At 45.2% G+C, this 11,559-nt stretch overlaps 1 protein-coding gene across 1 annotated transcript in view; it reads left to right on the forward strand.

Moving 5' to 3' along the window:
* Nucleotides 1-5,929: 5,929 nt before the first annotated feature.
* The window catches only part of Elovl5 (ELOVL fatty acid elongase 5), a 25,440-nt gene continuing 19,810 nt past the window's right edge, over nt 5,930-11,559 (forward strand). The window contains exons 1-3 of the mRNA XM_010630812.1: nt 5,930-6,042; nt 7,612-7,677; nt 10,607-10,794. Of these exons, the coding sequence (XP_010629114.1) occupies nt 6,006-6,042; nt 7,612-7,677; nt 10,607-10,794 (291 nt within the window). The 5' untranslated portion in view covers nt 5,930-6,005. The remainder of the gene's footprint in view (nt 6,043-7,611; nt 7,678-10,606; nt 10,795-11,559) is intronic.

Genomic DNA, 11,559 nt, shown 5'->3' on the forward strand with positions numbered 1-11,559 from the left:
AAAAAAAAAAAAAAAAAAGAATTACCCTAAAATAAAACTCTAAGATTATATTAGAAAAATGCTACTGAAAAAGTTATCTATGTGTGATTTTCTTAGATCAGGTGTATTTTATGTACTGCCTTCCACAACTAGAAAGAATGTTGAAGGGAGTGTGTGTGTGTGTGTGTGTGTGTGTGTGTTCATGGTATTTTTTCACACCTTATAAAATGGCTTTTCTGATCTTCTAATCAGTAGGAGCAGAGCATCTGCTAGCTGTCTATATCAGTAGCATTAAGGAAGTTCTCCCCAAGGAAATGCCTCCTGTGAGTAGGATTTAGCCTAGGAAGCTGCCTTTGGGGCTTAGATGTGTCCTTCACCCTCTTTATTTTGTAATAGCAGCTGCATCTCTCCATTCATACTGCTGCTCATAGATAATCACTGTGCTCGGAACAAACTGGAGCAGGGTCCTAGGGAGGGTTAAACTATGTTCCCATGACACAAGCTGTCATTCAAGTCACAGCACAAGGAAAGTTGCTATGTGCGAAATGAGTGGTCCAGTCAGCCTGGCCAAGAGGCCATGAAGAGGGGACTTTGTGACAGCTAATGTGGGCCTTGGAGAAAGGAAAAAGGTTGGGAGGAAAGACAGGTAAAGCGAGAGGAGGACCACGGCTGATTGATTTAAGAGCAAAGTCCCTGGGCCCTGGGGGCGACTCTCTTGCTGTAGAAGTCCTTTTACAGAGTTGGTTGAAATCGTGCCCTGAGAGCATGAGTGTGGGGGAGGATTGGCGCTAAAGCAGTGGTGGTGAACCTATAGCATGTGTACCGAAATGGGCAGGAAGAGCCCTCTCTGTCCGAACTCAAGTCACCCTAGCATTGCCCCAGCACTGAGAATTAGACAACAGAGCACAGAGGGGCAGCATTGGCTCTTTGCCAAGTTAGTGGGGTTGGGGTTGCGGTTTGGGCACTCAGCTGCCAAAAGACTCACCATTGCTGCCCTAGAGCCGCGCATGCTAAACAGGTATTTGTTCACGAGTGATCTGCACCTGGACCCTCAGAAACTCTTTAAGTTGTCGGCAGCCAAGGATGGGACATGGAGGCTTCTCTCTTGATTTTGTCCAGTCTCATTTTGGTTCAAAGGAACACTGATTGCTGCAGCATTTGAGACTTTCCCCAAATCGTTCATTCCACCAGAATAAGGTATTCTGCCTTCTTTACACAGACCCTGTGACTGTGCTCTGAATTTGAAGCACGTCCAGTGCCTAAGATCCCGGAGTAGGACGGTGTCCTCCTCCTGTGTGTAGTGTGTGGCAGGAACAAATGACCTCATCGGTGTGGCCCACTTTGTCATGCAGGAGGAGCCGGAGCAGCTGGAGTGGCATGCACAGTCCCACCAGGCAGCAGGCAGGTCAGAGCCAGGTTTAATGCGGGGCCGTGGCTTGCAGAAAGGCTCTGTAGGGGTTCTGTTGTCAGGTTTTCGTCATCGTCGTCGTCACCCTCCTCCTCCCTCCCCCTCTCATCCCCCCCACTCCCCAGTTCAGGGGTCTAGTTGCTGATCAAGCTGACTGTGGTGTCAGTTTTCAAACTGCTTCCTCCCGCAGATGCTGGTGTTTATTTAACCTCCCATGACTCAGTCCTGTGATTCAGCTGGGCCTGTTTTGCTCTTGGAGGAAGCAAATGGGGAGACCAGCTATCAGTGCTCTTTGTGGAATTTGGGTTTTGCACGTTTGAGTTTGATATTTCCAGGTTTCTGTATTCCACGCTGAGGTAGTTGTGATCCTTCTGTCAAATTTAGGCCTAAGTATCCCCAAACCCTAACACATGGTAGCTGTGGCAGGACTTGCTGGGGACCACAGAGCTAACGCATGGTGCCAGTGCCCAGTAGGGTTCGTTGGTGTGCAGAACTCTCTCTTATGCCCCTTTCAGTGGCCAAGGAAATTACCAGCCTCCCTCACATTTTCATAATGAGACAATAAAATGACACATTATAGCTGCATGATTACCAAAAACACATCAAGATGGTATAGTGGGAAGTGGCTTTCAGCTCAGCCTGTTGAGAAATGAGCATAAAAAAAGAGAAAAATGGAAAATCTATTCCAGTTTATCTACCTGTACTCTTTTCTGTGTGAGGTTGTTAAACAGTGAACAGCTTTGGGCTACTCCTAAGGTTTTAGTTTTTGCAAGCAGGTCCTGTCTGTCCTCCCTGTTGTGCCTGTGATTCTGGAAAGACCTCTTGGCTGAGTGGAGGCCAGAGACTCCTAGTTGAAGAGCATGGGATGCTTTGGCTTTGTGTCAGCAGGGCCTGGCTTCTGGGAGGTGCTGATCTCCTGGCTGTGTCCCTTTTCCTGACACCCTGTGGGGAGCCTGCCAGATCACAGAGTGGCTTAATCTTTTGCTATGTGCAGTACCAGATCTACTTTCTAGCAGGCTGGATGCCTGAGCTTGGTCTGTGCTAGTGCATTTGTCATAGGGCTCAGAGCGCAAAGCAGCCAGTGCCCAGTGGGGTTGCTCTGAAAGGACATTGCTGGCCTGGAAGGCAGGAGTTGCTACAGCCCTAGCCGAATGACTGGGTGTTCTATGCCACCCCCAACACTCCAGAGTACTAGGCAGAGTGGCATATGTCTGCGAGTTGGTGCCTCCCATTCCTTTAGAGAATTCAGAAGTCTACAGCTTGTCCCACAGGCCATGCAGCAAGTACCCAGTTTACCCAGCAGAGGGGTGGCCCAGACTGCAGTGAGGCAATCATTTGTGGGGACTTTGTGTCCTTTTCTAATGGCTCGGCGAGAAGGTGAGAATGGAAAGGGAAATTACTGGCAAGTAGCACAGCCAAGGTTGAGAGATCCATGGCAGGGTGGGCAGTCAGGATTGGCATCCTCTGCTGTGGCCTCTCCTGGTGGCCATGTGCTTCCCCCCACCTGGTCCACTGCTGAGCAAGCCGGGGCTCTGGGCAGAGTGGGAGGCAGAGCCCTACCGTGTCTGGGCCAGGCCCTTTCTCTCTGTGTGGATATAGGGCTTGCTCTTGCTGTCTAGGCCTCCACACTCCTGCTGCTTTTTAGTGCAGCCCCCTCCAAGCCACATTTCCACAGTAAGTTCACATGAAGTAAATCACTGCATGACTTGTCCCATCTTTTTGACTGCATTAGTTTTCTTGCTAACATTTATTTCACATATATGTGTTTATGTTTCAGTCTGTAATTAATGCAGTGGTCCATTCCCCCTCACAGGGTATATTCTAAGATCTCCATTGGATGCCGGAAGCCACACATAGTACAAAAAACCCTTTATATGATGTATACACTATTTTCACCCTGTATACACAATTTTTTCATAACACACAGCACTTTAACCTATTTGATTGGAGGAAGCACTTTATGGCTTCCCTTTGGCATATGCAGATTCCAGTCTATTCTTTTGGGCCATTATTAAAGAAAAATAAAAGCTACTTGAACACAACACACTGTGAGACCTAGATAATCTGAAACCTGAAACAGATACTGTTAGGAGAGTAGTACATACAGTGTAGATCCATAGTCAAAAAGATAGCTCATGTCTCAGGCAGAACGGTGTGTGTCTTAGTTTTTTCTCATTGCTGAGACAGAATACCCAAAGCTAAAGGGGGAAAGGTTTATTTAGTTCACAGTGTATAGAAGTTTCAGTCTATAATCAAGCTCCCACTGGCTCCAACGCTGGGTGGCTTGGCCAGAGGGACATGGCAGAGGAGAAACACTTCATGGCAAACAGAAAACAGCAGAAGCAGGCAAGCAAGGGATGACCACAGTTCTTTCTATTCCTTATGACTTATCCAGGCCAGAGCAGGTAGCCCAGTGCCCTTGATCCTGGCATTGTACTGTGAATCAATCCCAGTATCACAGATCCAGCCACCTCTGACTGCATGAGGCTAGCCATAACAGTGTGAGGTTTCATTACACTGCTCAAAATGGTGTACAACTCAGAATTTAAGACTTGTTTCTGGGGTCTTTCATTCAGTGTTTTCATATCCACCATAATTGATGGATAATTGAATCTATGGATAAAAGGGCTTCCATCTATGTTTATATTTTTCTCCTTTAACTTATTCCTTCTCTATCCCTCAGAGCCTTTGGGCCTGTGTCTGGTATGGGGCACGGGTACTTAATATATAGTGAGGACAAGAAAGCAGACGTGTGGTGCCGAGATGCGTGACAGAAGCCTGTAATGTACAAGGAAGCCTTTGCTGAGGCCGTCTCTGGGTACCTTGTGTAAACACAACCTGTCCCGTTGTGGGCCTGGTAGGGGAAGTTTGGAGAAAGGATTTAACATGCCATCGCCGAGCCTAGAATCTGCCTGGGATCAGCAGTTAGATTCCACTGATTAGGGGGCGGGGGAGCACCTGTGCCATCTTCTCCTTTCCCATCCTAGTCATTTGAGGAACATTGAGCAGCTCTTTGAAAATTGGTGTTATTTTCCACATATCTGTTCTTTTGAAGAATATTTTTCCTTTTTTTTAATAAGTTTAATCTGTTCCTCAAAATTTGTAGAAAGTTCTGCAACCCTGAGAGAAGAATTCTCAAGCTGAGAAGAAAATGAAGTTTAAGAAGTGCCATTTCTGGCAAAATCGCCTATTGTATATGCTTTTATAGCAGAGATACTGCATTAATAAGGACAACGAGTGCCCTTGTGCCCGCCAGATTCCACAGGGATTGACTCAAGATGAGTTAGGCTTCGGTTATTTGGGACAGATGGCTTGTAACAGGACTTGTCAATACTCCAGATACTAAAGTCCACATTTCTTTTGGTAGCCTGGTTCTGGGTTTGGTACTCTTGGACTGAAACTTCACCTTTTGTTTGATCAGGCTGTTTGCTGCATGTCAATGCCATGATGTTAGCCTGGATTCTCAAACTGGGCTCTGTCCTCTGTAGTCATCCTTTTAAGAATGAGTCATTTTTAGAAATTCCAGGCCTTATTTTTTCCCCCAGTCCACTAATGTTTGCCTACCCTGCCCACGCCATGCACCAGTCTGTATTGTCATTTTAAACATTTCTTTACTTGTTTCCAGCTTTTCTATCTTAACATAGAAACTGAAACTGAAGTCAGCTGTTAAAAGGCACTTTAGTTTAAAAGCAGAGTGAATGACTCCTTTATTGTTTTTGTTAGGTATGTGCCTGATATCAGATCCCAAAATACTTTCCTTAGAATTTTATTCTTACAGCAAGGTATTAAACATTCATATGCTGAGCGTGGTGGTGCAGGCTTATAATCCCAGCACTTGGAGGCTAAGGCAGGAGGATTGTAGTACATTTGAGGCCAGCTAGGGCTGCACAGTGAATTCAGGGCCAACCTGAACACAAGAGGAGACCCTGCCTCAAGCCCCCCAAATTCATCTGTGTGTGCATATGTGTCATTGTCCTCATTGTTTTCAGACTAGCTTGGTTTTGGGTTTACTGTATCTGGGTTCTTTCCCGAGTGTCTCATTTGTTGTAGGTGGCCAAGTATGCAGCTTTGTATTTACTGCTGTTTGGCAATCGTTTGTGCACAGTATGTTGCTTGATATTTGCATGTTTGATTATGCATTCATTTTAGCACCCTGTCATATTTAGATAATATGTTTTCCTGGCAGTTTCCTGCCCTACAATGTTAGCAAACCCCTTACCCTCTATTGCTGTTTTTATTGGAGTATTGAGACAGATGATACTGTGGGTTGTCTCCTTGGCATTTGGTGGTGGGGGACTAGGGCTAGGTTAACAGTCCACATTATTCAGGTCAGTGCTGACAGACACCAGTCAGGAACAGGCACTGCTCAAAGGGCCCAATGTGTATTAAATCATTGCATCATCTTAATCCTAGAGGCAAATGCTTTACTCTTTTGCCCATTTTACAGAAAGGAGATTAAATAACTTGTCCGAAGCCACATTTTTAGTAAGTGAGGAAGTTTCAAACCCTATCTTTTTTTTTTTTTTTTTTTGATACCAGGGATTAAACTCAGGTCCTTGAGCTTGCGAGGTAGGTGGTGGAACCACTGAACTAAATCCCCAGCCTCAAACCCTATCTTATGAAGACTCCAGCACAGAGCTGCTTTGCCAGCCCAGGTGATGACTTTAAACCTCTATAAAGTACCTTCAAGTGTAATGTCTGGTTTGTGTACATTTACTGTGAGCCATTGTTAAATTAGTAAGAATTATCCATCAGGTAATAAGGTCTAGATTTAAAATGTGTTGGAGGAAGGCGAATCTGTCCTGGCTGAGCCGCTTGTCATCAGTTTAGTCTGATAGTCACAGATTTTCTTTATTTTAGAAGTGACATAGAGCCAAGATCGGATGGCTGTGAGTGACTGAGTGACAAAGGTGGCTGCCCTGGTGTGTGGGAGCTGGTGCTTTCTCGATTTGCAGCCTTAGGCTGAGGGAGTCATCCAGGTGCCCCTGGGATAGAAAAGCTGTAGGGACATTGAACGGCTCCTGTCTCTACCTCACAGCCAGATGGCTTAGTTGTAATAGGAGAGACGGGGTAATTTGTGACCAGTTTATCCTGAAATGAGGCAAAGAATGCATATGCTTCCATGTGGTAAGCCAAGGAGAAGTATTAGGAAGTGATTAAGTTACTGAGACTGACTTTTGTCTTTGCCCTGCAAATGATAATGTTGATGGTTATTTCTTTAAGAAAAATGTCCAAGAAAGTTTCCTCTGTAATAATGTAATAATAATTTGGCAATATGCACATGAAAAGGTGCTTTACTACCCTCTAAGTCTTATTTTAAATGGAAAAAATAATGTAAGGAGCTATAGAAAGTTAGAATATGGAGGTAAATGTACAGCTGTTATCTCCAAGACACTTTATTAAGTGAAAGCAAGTAATGTGTATACTTCTATATATAACTGTGCCTTTCTGAGCTTTTTATACTGACCCCCACAATAAGAATACATTTTATGTCACAGATGAGTACATTATAAATATGATATAATGAAATGAAAGTTTGTGAAATATTTGCCTTAAAGGGTAAAGCACTTTGGTTCTCTGTTATGATCAATGAATTAGTGTTTTTAATGTAAAGTTTACTTGATCATCTCCTAATGTGTTGCCACCTAGAATTACAAAAACACCCACTTAATGTGATGTGTTTGTGCCCAAAGAGGGAAACATTGGAAACTTTTGAGAGTATTGCCTCTGGTTTCCTCTGAGTGGAGCTGGGGTTGTGGTCGCAAGGAGGGAGGTACCATCTGCCTCTTTCCCCAAGGTTTAATAGCTGAAGTGCCAAGTGAGGATGCCATCTTCACTCTGGTCCTCAGCCTGTCGGCTGTGCCCACTGCCCATGTTTGCTGGGGCTCTGGCTTGGCTCTGGCCCCGCCATTTGCGCCCTCCAGGCTGCTCTGCTCCCCAGCCTGCTCAGGTGCAGCTTCTGAAGTGCTGCAGAGCTGAGAAAAGAATTTCAGAAAACTGGAGCTTCACTCACAGCGTGAACTCATAGGATGTGTCTTTCCTTTTGGTTTTCAAATTAGAACTGGCACATAAGTTACTTTCAGGAGTAAAAAATGTTATTTTTAATGTGGAGAATTAAATGTGTGTCCATTGCACATTCTTTGAAAAGAATTGTTCTTATGTTATGAAAATTCTGTATAAAAAGCATTGCGTAGAGACTAATCAATGTCCTTCTTTCCTAATAGGTTTTAAAATGGAAAATTTCGATGCGTCGCTCAGTACCTATTTCAGGGCATGGCTGGGCCCCCGAGGTGAGGCGCTCTCTGGTTTTGCTCACTTTTCCACAGTCTCCCCAATCTTCAGAGCTGCTTGTGAATATTGCATGAGAGTTCCAGAAAGCGTTACTGTTCCCTGTGATGAGACAGAATGCGCCCCTGCCAGCAGCCTTGGCAGTCGTGGAACCACAGTGGCCCTGGCTCTGGGGCAGGGGCAGCTGCCATCATGGCCCCTGCTAACATCAGCAGGAGACTGACTCAGGCTGCTGCCTTAGCCGGGAACACCCTAGCTATCAGCGTTGTCAAGGGTGTGCATCTGAGAGAGGGCATTACTACAGTAGAGTTTAAACCTTCCCTTTTGGCTGGCCTTCAAATTCCTGGACTCTAGTGATTCTCCCACTAGGCGTGCATATTTGGGGATGAACCCAGGGCCTCGTGCATGCTAGGCAAGTGTGCACCGCTGAGCTGCATCCCGAACCTTGAGGGCTTTTCCGTGTCCTTCAGTCTTTCTGGTCAGTGGGTACATGGGTGCACCAGAACTCACTTGCTATATATCTGTCCATCTTTATTATCTCTCAGAAAGTAAATCAGGTCCATATTATCTTCTTTTAATGTCAGCTATGTCTTTTAATGTCTTATCTAGAAAGAAGGAACATTTTAGGTTCACAGAAAGATTCACAGAAAAACTACACAGCTTTTAAACAGATGAAACTATTCTCAGTTTCACTCATGATTTTTAAAACAGCAAAGAAAACAAAAGAAGCTTCATCCACCAGTGTGGCAGAAATGAAACGGTGTTTGACACCATGGTGACAATTAATGGGTGGGGACCTCTGGGTGCTGCTGGGCCTCTTCCGTGCTTCCTGCGCTCAGCACCTTCTGCTCCTCAGAACCTGAGTAGCTATGCCAAGGTGCATTTGAGGACACTTGGCCTGGCACTGGATGTCCTCTGGGTCCCGTTCTCTAGGGGCAGGATGAGTAAGTTAGAGAACAGCTGAGTGAAGTAACAAGTTAGACCCACTTTGTGGATCTACTTAAGTAGGCTGTGAGGGACAGAAAGCTCAGCTGTAATTCGCTAAAATGGTAATAAAAATTATTAGCATACATCACAAGGCGGGGCAAACTCCTAGGTCATCTTGGGGGTTCTGTAGTGTTAACCAAGAACCTTGTTCTCAATCACTTCCTGGCTTTGCTGTCCTGTCTTCAGGGTGTGTCCCCCACTTTCCATCCTGAGGATGGCTGCAATAGCTCAGGCAGCCTGTCCAGAGGAAGAAGAAAACATGTTCATCTCATGGCTTAAGAACAAGGAGATTTCCCCTGAGCCCTTCACCAGCTGTGATCGCTAGAATTTTAGCGGCCACGGTTGCTTCACAAGCCCATGTCTCTTAGACGTAAAGGCCAGCCACCAGAGGGGCGCTGAGCACTGTGATTGGCCAGATTGCTGAGGATCTCCTGTCCTGGAGGCATGCAGCGGTTGGAGGGGTAGAGATTGAGTTGTGTTCGGGCACAGAAAGACCTGGGACAAAATGAAATAGCAAGGTGCAAAACAGAGCTTTGAGAAAAAGGAAGGGGAGCATTTGTGTGTTTGTGTGTATTTATTTTATATCACACATAAAAACATAACAGTCTGATGTTTGTTTTAAGTGGAAATTTGCTATCTCAAAATTGATGCTAAGGCCTAGAGCTGGGAACAGAGACCCTCAGAGTTCCCCTTATTGGAGTCTCCAGTGCTGACCCCGCCCTGGAAGACGATCATGTAGCAGCCAGGAACACCCTCTGTTGCTCTGGCAGAATGAACAGGGAGGTGTGGTGGGACATCCCTCTCTGAGTTAGGGCAAGTGAGCTCCCAGAGGAACACTGGGGGAGTTTGGGTGTCTGTGAGAAAGGAAGATGGTGCAGCCAGGAAGCCAAAGGCAGAAACTATCCGTTAGCTGCTGCTGCCTCTCTGAAAAAGCAGGGTGAATCTTGTGCTCTACACTTCAGAGTGGAGGACCTTTGTGGGTGGACAAGACTGAGGATCTGCAGGTCTGGGGGTGTTGCTGCAGTAGGATGCAAGGGAAACATGTTGCAGAGATGGCTTCCTCACTTGAGTCAGCCAGAGGATGCAGTTGAGCCTGCAGGGGATCTGGTGTGGGGAGTTGACCACCATCAGACATCTGAGAAGAGGCTGTCCCTTTGCTGCTGGTGGCCTCTTGGGCCTATTTCCCCTCTCCCTCCCTGTCCTTGCATGGGAAGAGTGTGGCTGCCCTGGATCAGTGCAGGCCTTCTCACTCAAGCTCCTCCCCACATTGTCCCTGAGTGGTCCATATGTGTCCGTGGCCACTTCACCAGCCTGTTGTCTTTGGTCTTCAGCCACTGTCTCCTTGCTATTGGCCCCTTGCTCCCAGCGGATGTTGCCTTCTGGTCAGGGATAGTCACTAGCTTGGCCAGAGGTACAGTTCTGAGTCCACATGTGCTGGGCATCCTTGGTGACACTTGGCTAACATAGAGGACTTTAGAGTCGACAAATTGCCATATCGTGGGTTTCATGACCCTGTATATCAATAAATCTAATAACTCTCACTAGTGAGAAATTCGGCTTTCTCTTTTTCTTTTAGATGTTGTGGAAAGCACAATTTATTACTTAGCAAAAACCATAAATAATAGACATTATTACTCAGAACATGTAACTAGGAGCTTCATCTTTGACACTGAAAATTCATGCCTCTGTGGCTGCTTTATCAAGGTTGGATTGGGGACAGAGCTTAGTGGTAGAGCTAATGCCATGGCATATGCAAAGCCCTAGGTTCAATCCTCAGCACTAGAATAAAATGTCTGTGTGTATGAGGAGCACACATGTATGTATATGCACATATGAATATTAGTAGGTAGCTTTATAAATCGTGGTTAGAGGAATTTGCAGTGTTTTAAAACTTGTGGTTATTTATCTACCTTATTAATAACTTTTTATTTTGTTGTTTTGCAGATACCAGAGTAAAAGGATGGTTTCTCCTAGACAATTATATACCTACATTGGTCTGCTCTGTCATTTATTTACTAATTGTATGGCTGGGACCAAAATACATGAAGAATAAACAGCCACTCTCTTGCCGAGGAATTTTATTGGTGTATAACCTCGGGCTCACCTTGTTGTCTCTCTATATGTTCGTCGAGGTAGGTCCAGAGTTGTGTGGCTTCCTCGCTTAAATGTGCTCTCCTGCTGTCCTGAAACACATACATGGAGGAGGAGAGACAGCTGCCTGCTAGAGGGGTTGGAGTCAGAAGAGCAGGAACAAGCCTATTAATGCATTTTGGGTTTTTTTGAGATTGATTTTTCAAAGTGCCATAGTTGTTTATACACATCTTTTAGAATATCTAGAATAAATGCCTTTAGTATTGATTCCTTTGTTATTTTTATTTTGTGGAATATTCAGAACTAAATGTTTTCTAAAATACCCTCTTGTGAGCAGAACAGAGTGGAAATTGAACAAAATGTGAAAACCCAGTCCGTGAGCATTGTATGGTTAAGCACACAACATAGCCTGTTTCTGTTGATTGAGCAAATGGGGGAGGAAGGAAGTGGGTAGAACTTGAGTTTGGTAAACTTGATGGCAGTGTGGCCTGTCCTGAGCTGGTAACTTGTTAGCTCTCAGAAGTTCTCTTTGAAAGCTAAGGTGAGTGCATTAGACCCACATGTAGGTTTTGAATGACCTGTGTAAAATCACTCACAGTTATTTCTTTTACATGCCTGGGATGTTGAAAATCAAATTTGATAGTTTCAGAAGCAAGTATTGTAACCTAAATCAAAGTGAAAGACAAGGGCTGGGCCGGGGATTTAGCTCAGTAGTTCCGCCTGAGTTCAATCCCTGGTACCAAAAAAGAAAGAAAGAAAGAAAGAAAGAGAGAGAGAGAGAGAGAGAGAGAGAGAGAGAGAGAGAG

The sequence above is a fragment of the Fukomys damarensis genome, unplaced genomic scaffold (assembly GCF_012274545.1).
Source record: "Fukomys damarensis isolate Sample0158 unplaced genomic scaffold, DMR_v1.0_HiC HiC_scaffold_14, whole genome shotgun sequence".
NCBI classification, from domain to species: domain Eukaryota; kingdom Metazoa; phylum Chordata; class Mammalia; order Rodentia; family Bathyergidae; genus Fukomys; species Fukomys damarensis.